The 22193-nt window shown below is 33.5% G+C and overlaps 1 protein-coding gene across 1 annotated transcript in view; it reads right to left on the reverse strand.

Moving 5' to 3' along the window:
* Positions 1-21333, reverse strand: part of LOC118196459 (EF-hand calcium-binding domain-containing protein 4B-like) — a 129446-nt gene extending 108113 nt beyond the window's left edge. Inside the window, exons 1-3 of the mRNA XM_085823977.1 lie at positions 21210-21333; positions 15872-16104; positions 13107-13236 (exon numbers count right to left, since the gene is read on the reverse strand). Of these exons, the coding sequence (XP_085680103.1) occupies positions 13107-13236; positions 15872-16094 (353 nt within the window). The 5' untranslated portion in view covers positions 16095-16104; positions 21210-21333. The remainder of the gene's footprint in view (positions 1-13106; positions 13237-15871; positions 16105-21209) is intronic.
* Positions 21334-22193: the final 860 nt, after the last annotated feature.

The following is a 22193-nucleotide window of genomic DNA, read 5'->3' on the forward strand; positions in this document are numbered from 1 at the left end:
GTTATTCCGAAAATGAAACTGAATCTCTGACTTTGAATTCTGAGTAAAGAAATAAATGATTAATAAACTTAAAATTGATTGCTTCTGTTCCTCAAGGTGATAATAATAATGACTGTAATGCCAGGGAAATATTATTACAAACTTGTACAGTTTACGCCTGTTCTAAGTATAAATCAATATTAAGTAGATTAATTCTTGATCAAGGCAGTCACAGATCTTTTATAACTAAAAATTTAGCCGAATATTTAAAACTTACTCCAATCCATTATGAAAGACTTTCTGTTTATTCATTTGGTGCGATCAAGGCAATGAATCATTCCTATCCGGTCGTTAAAATCGAAATTCAAAATTGGAAACAAAATACTAAAATAAAAATTGAATGTTTGATCTCGGATGTTATTTCCTCGGCGCCCATCAGTGTGCCTAGTAAACAAATTGCAGACTTCATGGAGCATCTGGGGTTGCAAATCGCCGATTGCTCAACAAAAAATAACACAGATGTTGAAATATTAATTGGCGGGGATGAACTTTGGAATGCAGTCTATTCAGAAAGAATTAAAATGTCTGAAGGGTTGTACGCAGTCATTTCTGTGTTTGGTTGGGTTGCTGCAGGAATTGAGAAAAATAAAACAAATAAAAATTGTTCTGAAAATTTAGCGGTAATGACAAACACTGTTGTGTTGAAAGATTTAAGAGGTTTTTGGGAATTAGAACATATGGGAATAAATGATTCTGATGATTATTCCGACATTGACTGCGAAATAATAGACCAGTTTGAAAGAAATTTGAACTTTAAAAACGGAAGATATGAGGCAAATTTTAATCTGGAAATACGGTCCGAATAATCTAGGAAATAATTTTAGGTAGCTAAGAAACGATTCGCAAACCTTCACAATAAACTAAGGAAAACTCGGGAGATTTTTCAGGAATATAAAAATATAATTGAGAACCAGATATTAGAAGGAATTGTGGAGGAATGTCCGAATAATGGTACAAATTTGGGGTATTTTATGCCGCACCGAGCAGTGATATGACCTAGTGAAGCTACTAAGGTAAGAATTGTGTACGATGCTAGCTCAAGGACAGAGGACACGAATTCGTTAAATGACTGCCTTGAATCAGGACCTAATTTAAATCCAAATATATTAGACATTATGTTAAATTTTCGTAAATTTAAGATAGCGTTTTGTGGAGACTGTAACAGCTTTAAATAGTATTAAAATCTTATAGTTTAAATAATTTAAATAGATGAACATTAAGGTATTTGTGAATGGCAATATTTGAAACCAGACTCGAGTGTCACGTGCTACTCTCGCACGAAGAATGTAATTTACTTTTAAATGTTAGAATATGTTTTCTCTTCTTGTTTGTATGTCGCCATTTTTTTAGTGTTAAATAAAAGTTATTGCTGTGTTCCATCATTGGAGTTGCTTCATTTCGCCAAAGAAGCATCACAGTCATAATTATTTTTGGAGGCACCGACCGAGATCGAATAATCGTGCGTATTTTTAGTTTATTAGTTCATCACTGAACGTAATATTAGTGATACCAGATTATTACTTCCTGTTGATATTAAATTGCCTTATTTTATTAGTTCATCACTGAACGTAACTTCCTGTTGATATTGAATTGCTTTATTTTATTAGTTCATCACTGAACGTAATATTAGTGATACCAGATTATTACTTCCTGTTGATATTAAATTGCCTTATTTTATTAATTCATCACTTGAACGTAAACTTAGTGATACCATTTTAATGCCGTGTCTACTAGAGCTCAAAGGAAAACAAAAATAGCTGAAGAGTAGATGTTGTAACCGATGAAGCAAGAAAATAAAGCATCCAGAGATATCTTTGAAGAAGAAGTTAAATCACCGGAATTAGACGTGGAAGATGTTCACGAAAAATTGGAAAACGATAAAGAAATTAATATTGAGAATCATTTTGCAATGCAGCGTTATCATCATCTTTCGGCTTTTGATTTAATATCAAAGCCACTACTAATAGACAAAGAAAACAATTGTCGAAAGGAAATGACTCGAAAGGCACAGATGAACTGAGGAAAGGCTTTGCTGTGAATTATAGCCAAGAACTGGTCCAACATGGAAGAGATCTAGAACATCAACTTGGAAGAGATCTGGTGCCGTCAAAAAAAAAAAAAAAAAAAAAAAAAAAAAAGGAAGACTAATTTGAACACTGTCCATTTTCTTCCTGTTTAAATGTGGTGTAAAAATATTTGTTTAAAACTTAAAAAAATTTTGGCCTGAAGTTTGGAAACTTATCAGAGAAGTTACCTTTTCTCCTTAAGCAAATGAGCAAGCCGAGCTTATTAAACTGTCGAATTTTACAGAACTTTTCCCTTCGGAAAAAGTCTCTCCGTTGGGGGAGAGGTTGTAACAGCTTTAAATAGTATTAAAATCTTGTAGTTTAAATAATTTAAATAGATGAACATTAAGGTATTTGTGAATGGCAATATTTGAAACAAGACTCGAGTGCCACGTGCGACTCTCGCACGAAGAATGTAATTTATTTTTAAATGTTAGAATACGTTTTCTCTTCTTGTTTGTATGTCGCCATTTTTTGAGTGTTAAATAAAAGTTATTGCTGTGTTCCATCATTGGAGTTGCTTCATTTCGCCAAAGAAGCATCACAAGACGTTAAAAAAGCCTTTTTGATGATAGGAATTGCTGAAGGTGATAGACAATTTCTAAAATTGACTCTTTTAAGATTATGCAAATATGTCGCGTAGCTTTCGGTTTGACTATATCTCCTTTCATTTTGGCCGCCACTATAAAATATCACATTCGGAAATATAAAGATAAAATGCCGGACAGTTTCCAAATGTTGAATTCTTCTGTCTATGTCAATGACCTATATTTTGGAGCAGGAACGGTCTGTCTATGTCAATGACCTATATTTTGGAGCAGGAACGGTTGAAGATGCATATCGGTTATCTGTTAACATATTTAAGGATGCTGAGATGAATTTCAAAAAATTAAGAACTAATTCTAAAGCATTAAACGATTTATGGGTCTTAAATGGGATTAAGGAATCAGATAACAAATTAACTAGTAAATCGAATTTTTTAGGCATGATTTGGAATTCCATTGAGGACAATATAAAGTTAAATTTTAAAAATTTAATTGACTTTTCTACTGAAAACGATTTTGTTACAAAAAGGAAACTTTTGCGAAGTATCGCCCAAATATACGATCCATTAGGATTTATTGCGCCCTTTGTTATTCGAGCGAAAATTATTATGCAAGAAATCTGGTGTTCCGGTTCTGAGTGGGATGAGGTCCTTCCTGCAGAGATTAAGGACAAATTCAACATTTGGCGGGAGGAACTTAATGATTTAACTGAAATATCGATACAGCGAAATTCTTTGATGACGATCCAATGAATATAAGCCTTCACCTATTTTCGGACGCTAGTCTTAAAGCACATGGGGCCATCGCATATTTCAGATACCGTACGAGTGATTCAGAAATTAAAACTTCCTTTATCATGTCTAAATGCAGGGTTGCACCTTTAAGAGCAATCACGCTTCCACGTTTAGAGTTAATGGGAGCTCTCGTGGCTGCTCGAATGTATAAATATTTGAAAAAATTGTTTGGTGATTTAATTGAGGATGTTTATTTTTGGAATGATTCCGAAATCGCCATTAGTTGGATTAAAGGTTCGCCAAATAATTGGAAACCATTTATCGCCAATCGTGTTACAGAAATACAGGGTATATGCAACAAAAAATTGTGGAGCCACTGAGAAGGAAAACAAAATCCTTCAGATTTACTGACTCGAGGAATTAGTGCTCAGTCACTAGTTAAGAATGATCTGTAGTGGCATGGGCCACATTGGTTACGTTTTCTTACTGAAAGCTTTCCGAAACAAAAGAAATTACAACCAAATTCAGAATCGTTAGCGTTAAGAAAAAGTATTATTTTGACTGCACCTGTAATTAACAATGAATCCCCGATTTTACATATAGAAAAATTCAGTTCTTTAGGAAAATTACTTCGAATTACTGCCTATGTATTAAGATTTATTGGGAAGCTTCGGAAAAGGTCTACAGAGAATGGACCTTTAAGTGCTTTTGAGATTGAAGCAGCTGAACATTATTGGGTAAAAATTACGCAACGAGAATCATATCAAGTGGAAATAATTAAGTTATCAAATAAAAAATCAATTCTCGATTCTTCCATCTACTCCCTTAATCCAAGGTTTGATGAGGAGGGAATTCTTCGGTTGAAAGGTCGCATTGAATTTGCAGACTGTCACGAGAATTTAAAACATCCTATTCTATTACCCTCCAAATTCAAGTTTACCGAATTGATCATCATTGACTCGCATGAAATGCTGGAGTTAATTCGACACCAACTCAAATCAGAGACAAATATTGGATCATTAAAAGAAGACAGCGTGTTAAGACTATCATCAACAAATGTGTGATATGCAGACGATATAGTGCTCGTCCTGGGGAACAGGATATCGTTCCACTTCCGCCAGACAGAATCCAAGAGTCGCCTCCATTTGCTGTAACCGGGTTGGACCTCGCCGGTCCATTTTTTTACGAGAGACAGGCAAGGTAAAGTTTACATGCTGTTGCTAACGTGTGCGGTCACTCGTGCCTTACATTTAGAGATAGTAACTGATCTCAGCACTGAAAGTTTTTTGCTAGCTTTCCGAAGATTTTTAGTTCGCCGAGGACTACGTATTAATACAACGTATTAATAATATTTGCACAGTTATGATAGATCTACAAAGGGAAATTTTGCTCCTTATTAAAATTCTCAAAAATAATCTAATACCTAATCGATTTATTAACCATTGTCTTCAAAGGGCAGGCGTTAAATACTCACTCTAAATCATTTAACTGATAGGGATGTGATAATTTGTTCCTAAACCTGAGAAGGCGGTATAAGTTGGATGACTATCAGTTGGAGGATTTGTACATAGTGTAATTACCAAATTGTATATAATGTAAAAAATCCTTGTTTTCAGACTTTTCTTATGCTCTTACTAAAAAAATGAGCCTATTTTATATTCTATAGTCTGTTAAATAGCTCGTTGACAGTGAAAATTACTTTTTTTCTTACTTTTTTTCTTCCTCGTTTCGACACGATAATTAGCCAAAAATTAATTAATTTCCATTCACTAGTTAGTATATTCAAAATTTTTTAACACACGTTTTCACTCACATAAGAACTCCGCAGCAAATCTCCCTAAAACATTCCTAATCCCTCCCACGTACCAAAAATAGCTTCTCAAAAGTTTCACCGCCTGTAATAATTCAAAGTATCCCCACTGCCGATAACGGAATTTCGGACACGCATTTCTTCTGAGTAAGACACATATGATAACACTTTACCGATATTCCACTAGAAAGAACGTAAGTTAATTAATGCATTTTCTGGTCTTTTATAATTTCATGTACATTTCACATTTTACATTTCATTACTTCTTATTATATATATTTCAATTTTTTAACTTTTATTTGATTTGTTTTTGCAAAGATAGCATAGTTATGTTTCTTATTTTTCTCATGTTTATTTCAATTACTTTCAGTTCTATTTCATAATTCCAGTTAAAATTTCTACTATTATATATATTTTTATAAAAATAGTCTTGAATTAACATGCATAAAAGCGAAGGTGTCGGGGGACATTTACTCAAGTATCTTGTAAATTTTACTACATAAATTGGCTTTTCACTCAAAATTTCTAAAGAATCTAGTATTAGCGAAAATGCTTCATTCAGAATGAGTTGTTTGACACTCTACTTTGGCTATAAATCCCATCACTTCACGGAACTACAATTTTGGCCTAACTTAATTTGGCAGTTTAGCATTATCATTCTTACTTGAGTAAAAGACGAAACACCTTCGCATTTATTAATTATTGTTCATTGAACGGGAGTTGGTTTGTTCCCCTTGAAAAGTCAACTAATTTCCGATCAAATAGCGATAAATACTTGTTTTTTAATTTTTAATTTCTTTTCCAAAGTTTGAAATGTTGCTATTCATGATTTAAATTCATGTCCCCTTTAAAAGTTTTTTTCGTGATTTACATTCAAGTTCCTTTAAAACACAATTTTCGGAATTAAATTTCCTACATATGGGTTCCCTCTTTTTGATACATTCTACTAAATTTATATTAGGAGATAATATAATCAATATTTCTTTATTATATAAATTATATATAGAAAGAAATATATATATTAAAAGTCCTTACCCGGCATTTGTTTTCGCAATCGTTGGCGGCCTTAGTCATATACTTCCAATTACAGAAGTGTTTTAAATGACGAAAATATTGACAATTTAAAAATTAAAAAAAAAAAAATATTTTGAAGAACTATAAAGAAATCTAACTCTAATACGACCTCCCAGTTTCTATAATTATATTTGGAAAAGTTTTATCCCCGTTGTGAAAATATAAAAGTCAGAGAAGTTTTACTGCCATATTATAAAAATGGACCGGGATATTTAATTTCAAAAATTGTAATTTTGGTTGTGATTTTCAGACTTACGTTGAGAGATAGGCTAATTAAATTAAAATATTTCGAGGAAATAAGTTTAAATGAAGTGCAGCAAAAAATGTGACGTGCAAGGAAGTTATAGTCACGTCAGATTTTTTATGTAAGAATATTCTCTTTTACTTCTTCTTAAGCGATAATTGCTTTTAAGGGATATTTAGGAGAAATGCTGTGTTTCATTATTCTTTTCGCCAACTCACTTCTTATATGGTCGACAAGATTTAAGTCTGAAGACTATGGAAGAATTTGAATAAATATAGGACAGCTGTTTAATAACCACAAGCGAACATTTAGGGCTGTATGTTTAGGACCGTAATCCTGATAGATCTTGATTGTATTTTGCACTGCAAGTTTTCTTACAGATGCTTTCAGGTTTTCATTTAAAATGTTTGTGTATTTCCATTGATCCATATTTTTTCTATAAAATGTAAATTCCCCGTTGTAGAGGCAGCGAAATATACTTAAACCTTTATGCTTCCACCTTCATGCTTAACAGTTCCTTAATAGTAGGCAAACAAATTTCGGATTCAATCTTTTATTTGGCTTTCGCCTTATAATAATTTGTCCTTCGGATCCAAATATGCTAAATTTTGAGTTGTCTGCAAATATAACATTATTTCAATGTCATAAATATATGTTTACCTTAGCTTTTGCTGACGCCATGCGTATTTTCCTTGTTTTCTTATTGACGTACCATTTTATTCTTGCTTTTTATCCGTTGTATCCGTGTGCCGTAGTGACTCTTCTAATTGTTTCAGAGTTTACTTTTAATGCGAGCAGTTCTTTTAAGTTCGCTTGCAATCTCTACAGCTCAAATAATCTGGTGTTATCTGATTTTTCACAGGCTAAATCGTCGATTCGTTCGTGTTAGCTTGGAATGTGGTACACACTTTAGTGTATTTTGGACAACTGCATTTGCTTTCCATCCTTTTAATACATTAAAGATAGCTAAATGCTTTTCGTCAAGGTTCTGTTTTAGTGTTTTGAATGCTTTTATCATCTTTAAAATCGTGAGTAATAAAATTTCGAACAGAACTTGTTGTTTTATAGCGTCTAGCTATCTTTACTTCAAATATGAATCTGCTAATTTATTTTGGTAAATAAATAATCATTTTCAATTCAGATGATAATTCTTCTGATGTGCTTTAATTTAAAACAAAATAAAACAAAAAAATGACGAAAACCATCATCTCCTGTTGCAACTTATGATCTTTTTTCTTATTCTTATTATTTACATTTAATAACATCGATAAGTGAAATTTTGCTTACCTTTCTTAATGAATATCCACAGGAACGCTTGGAATTCCTTTTCATTTTTATCACACAGAAGCTTTATTTACAGCTATGTACAAGAAATGTATGCTTACATTAGAACATTCATCATGTTTTTCTGGTTGCCACTACATCTATCTCAAAAAATCCGCAATGCGGTAAGAAAAATATAACAAGCTAACAGTAAAAAACGCTGCGCCCTCTCGTGGCCAGCTACATAAACTGTAACATCCTCCCCCTCGATGAACTCTTGGTTCATCAAAGGATTGGATTCTGAAGTTATCTTAAACACTAAATGTTTTTAATGTTCTACAAGTTTAAATGTTCATAGATGCAGTGTTCGCAATTTAAGTTCATTGTATTCAGTTCAAAGAGTTCAAGTCATTTCTAATGGGTACAATAACTGCACAGGACGACGAAGATGAATTCCATTAGCTAAACGGACAGTGACTTCTGTGTCCTTGATGGTATTCCATAGTTTTTGTAAATCCTGCTCTTTTGAAGGTTTTTGCATTGTCTGAATATATTATTCGACATACTCCTCTTCTTGAAATAAATCTTCTAAAGGATAGAAGAAAATTGTTTGCTGTTTGGCTAGACACAAGTTCCAGATGCACTGCTCTGGTTACAGCGCATGTATACAGAGCAATATAAGCTTTCCCAGTTTCATCCTTTGTACTCATAGGACCAGCAAAATCAAGTCCTACAACTTCTAAGGGATTTGCCTCTGTTATTCTTTCGATTGGTAAAGGAGCGATATCCTGACTTAGTGGCTTAGCTTTAAATCCGTAGCAAATCACACATTTGTTAATATTACTCTTTACACGCTGCCGACCCTTAAGTATCCAAAATTTTTCCCTAATTTGAGTTAAAGTTTCAGCTACACCAGCGTGTGCTTGCATTTCGTGACAATCTTTAATGATATGATCTGTGAAATAAGACTTCTCAGGTAGTATTGCTGGGTATGTTTGATTATAGCTTAACCCAGCATTTTGAAGCCTTCCTCCTACTCTGAGTATTTCATTTGAGTCTACAAATGGATTTAATGTAAATATTTTCGAACTATGTATGCTTTGTTTCATCTTTAATTTCCTTATTTCTTCCCTAAAATTTTCTTCCTGAGTTTTCTTGATCCAGAAATTCTCTGCTTCATTCATCTCTTCAGCCTTAACAGGTCCAATGCTTCTTAGTTTGGGGTTTTCAAATTATTGATAAATCTGAAAACATAAAATGTTATTCTATATACCTTTTTTATGTCACTAAAGTTCTCGATAGGAATGATATTTTCAACAATACAGTTTGCTGTTAAAATTTCTTGCTTCTTTCCTTTTCGTTTCTCAGAATTTGTTATTTTATCATCTTCCTTAAAATTTCTCGAAGATCTGGGCCAAACGTTGTTATCTTTGACAAGCCAAGGTGGGCCATACCACCACAGCTCATTTTTTGAAAGGGTTTCTACCTTCTGTCCTCTCGTCAATAAGTCCGAAGGATTCTCATGGCTGGGACAATAATTCCACCAATCTGGATCAGTTTTCTCTTGTATTTCTAGACACATATTTCGTACAAATTGTTTCCATTTTGTCGGATCAGCCTTGACCCAATGTAATACATCTTTGATTCGAAATTTCAGTTTATCTGCTTCATGATTCCAAACATATCCTAACAAAGTGCTATTCATTCCGTCTCCATTAAACTTCGTATTTTCAGCTGCATTCCAAATCGCATGTAATTGGGCGTTATTGCTCCTCCACTTTCTCATATTGAAACTAGCAAGCATCATAATTCTTTTCACATCTTCATAAATTTCTGCAGCTTCTTCTTCATCATCTGTACTATGAATCAAATCATCTGCGTAAAAATTTTCTTCAAGAAGCTGACAGATCTTCGAATATTGTGCTTTCAACTTTCTTGCGTGATGCTTTATAGTTGCTGCTAGTAAAAAGGGGCTACAGGTTGCTCCGAATATTACACGCGTCATTCTTAAAATCGTCGGTTGCTCCTTTTCCTTTGAAGTCCAAAGAAATCTTACTGCATTTCTGTCCTCAGGCTTCAACAGAATTTGTAGAAAAGCAGCTTCGATATCTGCAGCAAATGCTATTTTGTGTTGACGAAATTTAATTAGCAAATCTAATAATTCAGGGTTTAAATTTGGTCCTGAATGTAAGCAATCATTTAAAGATAGACTGTAATGAGTATGCGAGGAAGCATCAAATACGACCCTTAATTTTGTAGAATCGTGATCTTCTCTGATTACACAATGGTGTGGCAAATAATAGATGTTTTCTTCAGAATTCTTCGGAGCCTTTTCAGCTATTCCTTTATTTAGATAATCTTCAATTACCCTTGAATACTTGTCATAAATTTCAGGATTTTTCTTAAACCTTCTAAGTAAACTGTTCCATCTGTTTAAGGCGATGTTATGATTACTACCCATTTTGTTCATATTGTCCTTCCAAGGTAATGAAACTTCATAACGATTGGTTTTATATTCAATAGTTTCTTCAAATCTACGCAAACCTTCAGTGTCATTTTCATTTGCTGAATAGTCATGTATTCCAATTGCATCTAAATCCCATAGCCTTTTTAGAGCTGCACTAATTTCCAAATCATGTGGATGTGAAGTATTCTCAACAACATTCATTACCGTAATTCCGGAATGAAGTGTAGAAACATTACTTAATGCTTCAGTTCCGCTTATAGTGTAACCAAATAAGGTTTCAGAGGCAAAAGACCCTTTGATAATCTTTTAACCTTTCCAGTGACTATTTTCCAGTAATAATCATTACCAATTAATACTGATATTTGAGAGTTATGGACACCTATATCTGTAGCATCAGCAAGTCTTATCGAATTTTCCTTACAATAATTAAGTATTTCCTTTCCTGGTATACCAATAAGAGCTTGATTAATTTCTGGAGTTTCAAGAGCTTCAATTATTATTTTCCCAGGTCCACATATATCTTTAAGAATAACCTTAACCTTTTTTAGCCTTTTAACTGTAGGCTCAGTAGAGCCGAAGGTGTAAATCTGAAGTTCTTCTTTCCCCACAACACTTAATTTTAATTGTTTTGATACTTCTGTCAGGATGAAAGATTTATGAGAGGCAGAATCGAAAATGAGTCTTACATTTTTTCTTCTATTCTGACCTAAAGCTATTGCATTTGCAGTTTGTAAATAAACCCTATTTTTGTTATCTTTTTCCGAAATTGACGCCACCACTGTGTCTGTTTTAAGCTCACCTTTACTTTCCCGTTTATTTTCAAATTTATTATCATGTAAAATAGTATTATGCCTTAATGAACATAAATCACAGCGTATATTCGAGCTGCAACGGGCAGATGTATGAGACTTACGAAAGCATAAATAGCATCTGTTAGCCAATTTTAGATTTTTTCTTTTTTCCTCAATTGGAATTGCGCAATTTGAAGTAGAATGTTTTAAAGATTCATTTTCTATCTCCCCACAAAATATACAATCGGCTGTTGATGTATTCGTATTCAACGACGCAACTGCTGGAACAAAATGTTTGTTTTTGAAAGCAGTATGATATTTCTCACTTTTAATAAGGTCTCGCGATTGATGTTTATGTTGTTCGGTTCTAATGTTAAACTCGGAATAGTTTGGCGATGTTTGGAAAAACGTACTCTCTCTGCTTTCAACTTCCTTCTTCAGAAATTCCAAAATGTTAGTCACTGTGGTTTCTGTATCACGGGTTAAAGATCGATTAAACTCTAAAACCAATTCGATAGGAAGTATCCTCATTAACAGTGGGCACAACAAATAGCTGTAAGAATTCGAAGTAACGTTAAGGGAATCAAGGCTTCTAATTTCAATTTCTAAGCTATCATATAAGTTACGTAATGTTTTAATATCATCTATTTTTTTAACTGGCTTTAAATTCAGCAGACGATTCATATGTGCATTTATTAAAATGTCCTTTCTACCAAACCTTTCTTTCAGAATATTTATTGCCTTAGCATAATTTTCGGCAACTAACGGTAATCCCTTTATTGACATTAAAGCTGTGTCCGTTAGTAAAGATGTGAGGTAATTAAATTTGTCTACTTCCTTTAAAGCAGAATTATTATGTATAGCAGATTCGTATTGAGCCCAAAAACTTTGAAATTCACATATTTCGCCTTTAAATTTATTTATGGTTAGTTTCGGAAGTTTAGCGCCATTTGTATTTGTGTTCTCTACCGTATCTATAGTAGCAGAATTAGATGGCAACTCATTTAATTTAACACATTTTCTATTTCTAAATATTCTACTGATCTTCGATTTACACAAGGTAATTTTATTTTTATATTCCAAGCTATCCTGTATTTCAGTTTCGTACTCTTTTTCATCTGTTAGGATAGATTCGATTTCAGTGTTCAATATCAGTATATCGTTTTCATTTTCATTTAAGATGGATAAATCATTTTCTAATAAATCAAATTTAATATTATCCGATTCTATTTCCTTTTCCATTTTAGCTATCAATCTTGTTACTGATGCTCTTAACATTCCTCGCTTCTTTTTTAGTGCTTTTAACTTATCCATCTTAATAATCAATATTCAATCACTAATCGAACAATAATAAATACTTAAATCACAATATATCTAAAGATCACTGTTATCTCGGAATTTCGGCACCATGTTGCAACTTATGATCTTTTTTCTTATTCTTATTATTTACATTTAATAACATCGATAAGTGAAATTTTGCTTACCTTTCTTAATGAATATCCACAGGAACGCTTGGAATTCCTTTTCATTTTTATCACACAGAAGCTTTATTTACAGCTATGTACAAGAAATGTATGCTTACATTAGAACATTCATCATGTTTTTCTGGTTGCCACTACATCTATCTCAAAAATCCGCAATGCGGTAAGAAAAATATAACAAGCTAACAGTAAAAAACGCTGCGCCCTCTCGTGGCCAGCTACATAAACTGTAACATCTCCCAATGCATCTCAACACAACTTTCGAGCATCTGAATTATTATGTGAGTTACTGATTAACACTTTGGGAATAAATTATTTTATTGCAAGAAATATTTTGATAATACCAATTTTGTAATTATTATGTGAGTTACTGATTAACACTTTAAGAATAAATTATTTTATTACAAGAAATATTTGATTATATTTATTTTGTAACAAGCAAGTCTTAAAAAAGAGAAAAAATAATATACGAGTAAAAATCTGATTACCATTTTTCAGTACTTAGTACAAGGACTGTCTCAAGATGAAGTTAATATCATAAAATATCTTTCAGTACCGCTTGATTAGATAATAATAATTAAATATTCCTTACTCAGTAAATAGATTTCGAGCACCGAGATGGTCCAGGAGCTCTTCGAGCATTTCGTCTTCGTCTTCGTTCTCCTGCAGACGTTCGGATTCCCAGCAGTTGCGAGGTAGCGTATCAATGCCCAAGAACATTCCTGGAAATTATAAAAGACAGTTAAAAGGTAGCGTAAAAGAAAACTCTTATCTCGCAGACGTGCAGAAAGAGAAGATGAACTATAAAATCAACATGAATGCTAGTTTCTGGTATTAATAATGAAGAATCTTTATGTTACCTATGTAAGTTTGTATATAATGTTGCGAAGTACAGGATCATTAATATTTCTTTAAGTAAGGATAAAACGGAAAAAATAAAAGATTTATTAGAAAAATAAGCACAATCAGTAACATAACACACACAACACATTAATGGATGAAAATAACTTAAGGAGAACGCGGATATCCAGCAATTCTTTTTTAAAGCACGAAATAAATCATAAAGCTCTATAACTCTCACAGCCGATTCGCAACTGAAAATTTTCAGACTCTTAAGTTCCTCTATATGCCGTGATTATTGGATATTTTACCCTATGTATTTCGGATCTTACAAATAGATGCCATAAGGGTGCACAAGTTTCACGGCCTATTCGCAACTGATTCACATCTGAATTTTCGATACTGTGATCCTACTATATTCTGGGTTTCTATAACCGGAGTAATACTTCCCAGAGATTCAAGGTGGCCCTTTCGGAGCCTGAAAATGAAATTTACGTAACACATTTCCACGACGGGGAGAACAGAACATTTAGAAAAGAGAGACACATAATGCCAGTGAGCTCAAAATCCGGACTCGAGTGATATTTATACATTTTTGCGGGCCGTGATAGGTGGAGTCAGCCGGTGGTAACTAATCAGCGTTGAAGGAGGTGACACGTGCAAGTTCAATTTCCCAAAGTTTAATTTTTGCGAATTAAAAATTTTATATTAAAATGAAGATAATCATATTACCCATCAAAATGTTGGGAAAAAATAGTAGCTCTATGAGAGGGCCAATAGGAACTTTTTATGGTGAAATCCCAAGCTTCAAATAATATGCGTACGGATTACATATTCAGTACACTGCTGTTGCTTGTTGGTTAGCCGAGGACAGTCAGCTGCCAATGCAAATTCAGAAATTGTTCGTCAGAAAAGGGAATAGTAATAATTTCAGAATGTAATGAAACACTAAAAAGTCATTAATCGATATTAACAGTCAACCTGCCTAAGCATATAGGGAACTTAAAGGCGAGCAAACATGTCATCCACGATTACTTCGTAATTAAGTATGGCGGCGAAGTTTGCCATCCTATTTATTGTAACTTTTCTAAAGACGTTTTCAGTCAGCTTTCAAATATTATAATAAATTCAGCTTCATACTTGATTTTGGTCTGCTTTAAAGTCATGATGAATACAATAAGGAATATTCGCGATAATTCTTCTTATTAATACTGCCAGACTTGCAGTTTCTTGATTTAACTATCTATTGCCCGGGCAGGAGATTCATAGTAATTTTTGGCCGGATAGTAAGGGTTTTTGGCTGGATATCTCCTTTTCCGACCCCGATTCAGTCCTTAGTCCTTTGCTAAAAGCGGGTAAATTCGGAGTATAATTTCATAGGCCTTTCTGCGAGCACTATTAATATGCGCAGGCCAAGTAAAGGATCTATTAAAGATCACTTCAAAAGGTATTTTACAACGTTGACTATTGGAACCCGTTTTCCAAAAAATGTGACGTTGCAGTCAAGGGTATTTTTAGTTTTAATTTCATATTAATGAGAATTTGGGGGTTTTCCGGGCTGATTTTTCACTCTCCATTTTTGACACCAGTTTTCTATCTCTAGATCGGTTTCTTGTATTCTCTCGAGAGCACGGTTGGGCTTTTTTGATCTGGCAATTATGGCGGTATCATCCGCATAACATGCAAGCATAGTATTTGGATCATTCTTACATTACTTTTGGGTCAGTGATATAGGTCAGCAGTCCAAGGATAGATCCTTAAGGGACTCCTGCAACGATCGGATAAGAACTTAAGCTACAGACACTCTGTCGCATTGAAAACGTCCAGCTATCAGGAAACGAAGCTCGAACCCGAATGATTTCTCTGGAGAAATCCATCATTACGAGTTTATAAATTAGTTCCTTGCGCCAGGCGCGATCAAAAGCTTTGACCATGTCTAACATAAGGATGGCTGCATTGGGTTTATTATGGAGGGCCGCACCAATGTACTGTATTATCTTGATGAGCTGGCGTGTGATAGATAGTCCTTGCCGGAATCCATGCTGCTCGTCTGCAGTATATCGTTTCACTCTATTAATATAAATAATATGTTGGAAACTCTTTCTCGGGAAACTTCTAGAAGAATCGATTGTAAAGCTTCGAAAATATGTTTTCAAAACTCTTCTAGAAAATCGCGAAACTGGCGAGAAACCCCCAAATATCATCAAGTGACTGGGGCTGAGACGAAATTGCCGATATCGCCTTCTAAGTGAGCTAGTTTTCTATTAAAGCCATTGTACTCATAATTAAGACATCTACAATTCTATATAAGAAATAAAAACTTAAATACAAAACACGTAACCACAAATTAGATTAAACACATGATAAACCATAAAATTACCATTCTGAAATCAATAAATCAATTAAATAAATAACACAATACAAAATGCCACAGCAATACAGAAAATCAAAAATGCAGTCAAAAAGGATTAAATAGTGTTTTCAAATATTTACAACAATATAAAATACTATGTTTACCGAACCCCTCTGTGAATTCTTGCAAAGTAAGCTTCCCGTCTCCATCGGCATCTAAAGCGTCGAATACCAAGTCCAGTTGATTTGGTTGTAAGGGCAGTTCTTCGCGAAGCGCTTCTAGGTCTTCTTTGGTGGCATAGCCTTTCCCTTCGCGGTCACATAAGCTGAAGAGGTCCTTCGCCTTGTTCAAGAGGGTTCCACGAATGTCCCCCTTGCCCCGCATCATAGCCGATGAACTGTGGGAAAAAAAAATTTCATGTAGTGTTAATAAATGCAAAGGAAACTGGCCAAGTACAAAGCATTGATAATGCTGTAGTATGCAATCTATCGCTTTTATTGAGTTATTTCTTAGATAGCGCCACTGGAACGCTATTTTTAATCCGAAAATAAATAAATAAAAAAGAAGAAATGATATTCTTTAAAAACAAATCTAAAAGGATTCGAGTTTTTTATGCTTTCCTTGAACTCGCAGCTTATCTATCTACTCTTGGACTCACTCTTGCTTACACAACTTTTTTTTGTCTTTTTAAGGGTTTGGTTTGGTTTAATTGATTATGGCAAAGCGTTCGCGGACTATCTGCCTAAGGGAAGGGATACCTTCGTGTAGTAAGTTTAAAGCAAACCGACTCCCATACACTTTACACATGGGAAAAGCAAAGAAAACGTCCACGCAGCCAAACCTTTCGCCAGAATTCAAACCTTGAACCGAACTACCTGTGTTTATCGACTTTAACGCTTAGCCTCTAATGATCATCTCTTTTTAAGGTAAATAACACTAAATTAAATTTCCAAAAATTACTTTTACGTTTTGCCTTTAAAAAATAAAGCGAATATTCCCGATTCGAAAAATGGATAGCATGTTTAGATTTGAAGAGGCAAATGCTAGATAGCTATGATAAAACATATAAATTAAAACTGGCACGTCCCTAAGATAAAAAGTGTAAATTAAGACTGACATCCCCCATTTTTTTTAAAAAAACAGAGTATTTTAAGATGAATCTTTTAAATAGCTTTTAACTGAGATTTTTAACAGCCTTTTTGTCTAATTACTATGCTTTATTTATGTCAATAGTATTATCAGTACGCATTTTTCTATTCTTCAGAGAAAAATTCTCCTTCTTTTGAGCTTTAAAAAGCTCATTTTTTGTCTTATACAATAAAATGACTTACAGTTGGCGCAAATTAACGCGGTCACATTTTTCCACGGTTATTTTGATAACATTAACCGAATGATAATATGAGATGCGATGAGAAATATGCGATGAGAAAATTAGCTTTCAAAACAGCAAGGAAATTTAACTAATTTAATATAAATATAACTGCCGTCTAGACGGGAAAGTTAGTAAATCTGACTGCCGTACCGAAGGGGGCCAGATTCGAATCCCGAAGAAGGCATGGATGTGCAGTGTCTTCCCCTTCATAGACGGCACGGTAGCCTACATATTAGATGTTTCCATAATAAAGTGACAACACCCTCCGGCCTTAATAGTGGCTAGTGCCTGCCATTGAATAAATTATAAATATAGCTAGAAACATATAAATAGGTACTTTCATGGCATTTTAAATAGGAAGATGGCTTGTTTATGAACTATTCATAACTTTTATAGAAATTATTTGATTTTTAATGTAACTTAATATTTGGAATAACTTAATATTTTTAATCTTAATATTTGGAAGGCTCCCCCTCACTGGATAAGAACATTTTAAAGTAAAATTTTAAATAAAGCAAAAAAGCAACCTTAGCTTGCTGCAGATGTTTTCAGAAAGTCTGTAAGGTTCCTGGGGAAAAAATTTACAGAATTCTTTGTTCTTGCACAAGAGAGACCTCTATCTGATCATTCTTTTTTAAAACTGATAGATTTATTCAAAATCAAAGCCAAACTAAGGTTGCGTTTTGCCTAATTTAAACGGTTGATTAGAATCGAAAACAAGCTGTTTGGCGACATAATGCTTTATTTTACGGTATTTATCTGACGTTTGACAAGGGGTTCTCAACCAGGGGGAATTTCTCCTAGGGGGGATTTCATAGTTTCAGGGAAGGAGAATGCGGTCAGCCCTTTATTTAACAATTAAGTATTCAGTAGTACTTCATAAATATAAAAAATTATTATTCACTAATTAAAAAACTATAGAAACTACTTAATTATGAAACATTATAATAAAATACCTAAACTATAAAAACTACTTACACTCAAGTTTTGGTTTTATTGGACATTTCCTACATTTTTCCTTATTTAATTTATAAAACACATCAGGAAATTATTTAAATCTAGATAAATGTATAAATGCATTTTTTCAAGTTCCGTAAGAGGTGAAAAGGGTGAATGCGGCAAAAAAATTTGAGAATCACAGTTTTGACCTGATTTGAAAAATTTCTTTTTTTTTTTTTTAATTTGGCAACTTTACTTCAGATTAAAAAATTATTCAAATTTGATCGTATTAACCGAATTGTTGATCTTAATAAGCGATGTATTTTCCATGTTTTCGTATACAAACAAGAGGGACTTTGGTAATTTGCAGTGGCGTAGCTAGGGTGGGGCAAGGGGGACATCTGTCCCCGGGCGCTACATCCAAGGGGCGCCAAATTGATGCTACGAAATTTTTTAATGAAATGTTTTCCATTCTTAGCACACAGAAAGGGGCGCAAATTCTTCAGTTGTCCCCGGGCGATGGAAACTCTAGCTACGGCTCTGGTAATTTGATAACAATACCGAAATGATAACATTAATCATGATCAAGTTAAGCGGCATCTACTTCATTAAATGTATTAAATGCCAATTATATTCGCAGATCTCCAAACTACAGACCACAGGCCGGATTCGTGAATACTATTGGTTCGGTTCGCCAAAGTTTTTTAAATAATTTTATAAAATTTTAAATAAGCAAGGCAACATATTTATTAACTGTTTTATATAACAACTAATCAACAAATACATTAGCTGTCATGCTAGTTATATTAGAAAATATACCATAAGTATTATGCAATCGTATCTAAATTTACTGTGAGTGAAATACAATAAGAACCTATTTAAAAATATGATGGGGACACCACATGACTTCCTTGTACAGCTTATTAAATTATACATAGTCTTTGCTACATTTCATTTAAACTTCTTTCCTTGAACTTCATTAGAGATGTATTTCCCATTCAATTAATTCAGTTCATCACTTTCAAATGCAAAAATACATAAAACCTCAAAATATCTTTATTAAAAATTGTAAAATACAGAAAAGCATAAAACACCAAGAACAGTTAAAAAAAAGTACTATTAAAATTAGGTTTTCTACTAAAAAAACAAACATCCCGACCAGCGAGCAGGAAGACAGATTGATCGGTGCACAAAACTGAAAGTCTACTTTTTGTCCCACTCGGCAAAAAAACACTGAAGTTGATGCACAAACTGACTGATTTCATTATTTTACTAAAAATTTCAAATGTAAACAAATGGTGGCTTCCGTAGGCTTAGTACACTTAACTTTTAAATTATTGATAATTCTACAACTATTGCATTCAGATTAACTAATGGCATAAAAACCTTAACCGAACAAAAGGCCAACATAATTCAATCCCTTTTAAAGCAAAAAAAAAAAGAAAAAAAAAATGCACAATTTACCAGCATATAAGGGGAAAAAACTGAGCTCATCGAGCCGAGTAACAGAGTGCGTATATATATTACAGTATCACAAAAAAAGTTTTATGAAAAACATGATTATTCAAGGTATCTTCGAGCAACCCGCTGCTAAAAATTGATCTGTATAGACAAAAGGTAGGAAATTTAGAATCCATTTTACAGAAAGACACCTAAAAATGAAATTCAGTAGCAATAAATTTCAAAATATTCTACAAATATGCAAAATAAGAATTAAAGAAATGTGAAATTCAAACCTAAAAATTATAAATAAGTGAAAAAATATACCAAGACCAGGAAAATAAATAAATAAGAGCAATTCAATTAAATACGATGTAACGTATCAAGAGGAAGATACATCAGACTCAATTTACCAGCCCCCTTTTGAAAACCCATGTGTTTCTGTATTCAAGATTAGCTGATGAAATATTCTAAAGTTTTTTTTAATTACAACAGTTCATCCGAAAATTCTGAAATTTTTTGGTACTGAATTTCACTTTTGGGGGGGGGGGTCTTTGTATAAAAAGGGTTCTAAATTTCTTAGTCTCTCTGTGTATATATGCGCTTGGTGCTGCCGATTGCAAACAAAAAGGCTGGAGCACAATTACATATTATAGCAGTCCCATGTACAAAATTTCAAAGTTTTGAGGCTACCCATTTTTTAGTTACCCGTAAGTACGTACGTACGTATATGTATGTATGAGATTTTTTCGTGGTACAGATGTCACGAAAGAACCTCTTCTGAATATATTTATTTTAAATTCATTTTACAATCGGCTGTGGAAAAAAGAATCTTTTATTTTGCACGTACGTACAGATATCAGGCAAAAACACAGTTCAAAGGAATTTGAGAGCGGTCAAAATGGATATTTTCTTTGAAATATGATACCCGAAATTTTTCGAGATTACAGTACTTATTTTACTTCGTATAAGGAAGTAAAATTTTGTCATTGCACTTTTTCCTAGAAAAAAGGTTTCATGTGTGATCTTATCTACTTTCGTAATAGTAGTCTACGTTTTTCCGCAAAAATTTTCTGAATTGTAATTTTTTATTTTTTTATTTTTATTTTATTTATTTATTTATTTATTTATTTTTTTGTATACGTTGTGATTTACTTTAATTCGAATTTTTTTTCCACACAAAACTTGCCCGAAATAGGAAATACTTATTAACGAAAGTTTGATCAAATTGTAAGCAAAAATGGGCTGATGAATTGTTACCACGGGAAGGTAAAGCATGTTTAAAAGTAAAGTTACATTACAAACTGAAGAAATCTCTGATATTCTGCAACATGAATAATTTTGCGGCTGTTTAAATAGTTTGAAGACATTTATGCTACGCGAAACTACATGAAAGCCCTAAAAAAAAGGCTCTTCGTATTATCATAGCGGTATAGATCCAATCCCAAATATCTCGCAGGCTTTTTAAAAACATGTGTATCCTATTCATCATAATTACATCACCATACTATGATGAACTAACTTGGTTCTAGAAGCTTCGTGAAGAGGGGCCGGAAAAGTTTGGAGAACCCTGCTCTGTATCATAAGTATAAAAAACAGCAGTACGATAAAAGTTTATCTTCCAAATCGAACTACGAATTATTCACATATTAAAATTCAAAGCGAAAGTTGTCAGATCACTATACCACTGTATTATCCAAGAACAACACGTATTTAAGCAGATTAAAAGATAAAGCGTGAGAAGTGCTTACCTTGTTTCCGCGCTTCGTGAAGATAAACTGAATGTGATGTTCCTTTTCCTTTCCTGGCAGAGAGAGAAAATAAAAAGAAAAAAATCACCTGTTTCCAACGCAAACGACAGAAATCCGCCCTCCCTTTCCCTCCCTCTCCTACAACAAAACGCAACTGTCATTCTCAGGGATGAACGCTGAAAACGTTTGCATATGCAGAAGTTTGAACATCGTTATTTATTTCAAAGACAATATTTTTTTTCCTGTCAGCGATTTTTCCCAGCTATTGTGCTTAGTTCAATCGCTGTTAGATCTAGTGAAATGAAAGAAACGTCAATTTTAAGCAATCGAATGATGTTATTAAACTATAATGAATTTAATATTTTGTATAAGGTAAACTGACACTATTACGCAGCTATTGAATGTGTATGGGAAATATTCCTTTGCAATTTAATCTTTCATTGATGGTGAAAAGAAATTTTGAATTTTGAAGCCTTTTCACGGAATTTTGAACCAAAAAGGCTATTAGTGATATCTGTGAACAAACGTTCGTTTCTTACTGGAACCTGAGCAGGAAGCCTTATCCCCATCTAAGTAATAGTTTGTTTTCGAGCATTGAAATATTAATGAAAAGAAAAATTTTTTGTGGAGTACAGTTGTAAAATTGAAGGTTGCAAGAGGCTATTATTAGCTTTTCAGGACGGTCAGTAGAAAAACGTGGAGGTCGATGCAACGTGATGCTTCAGCAGTGGATGTCGAAGCTCGTCTGAGGAGAGGCTGGCTGTGGAGATGGAGTCAGTATGCAGGAAGCTTTCCTGTTGGTCGAGCAGGAGGTTTTGGGTGCAGATGGAAGCTGGTTGACTGAAATAAGTGGGAGTATAGTCACATGCAAGTAAGGGAAGATTTATTTCCACACGATTTTAGACGGGATGCCAAAAAATTTGCGAAGGGGTAGTCGGTACAAGTAAACAAAAATTAAGAATAAGTAATTATTTTTAAGTTAAT

The sequence above is a fragment of the Stegodyphus dumicola genome, chromosome 9 (genome assembly GCF_044657685.1).
Source record: "Stegodyphus dumicola isolate Sdum_Otavi_A_Nest chromosome 9, ASM4465768v1".
Classification (NCBI taxonomy): Eukaryota; Metazoa; Arthropoda; class Arachnida; order Araneae; family Eresidae; genus Stegodyphus; species Stegodyphus dumicola.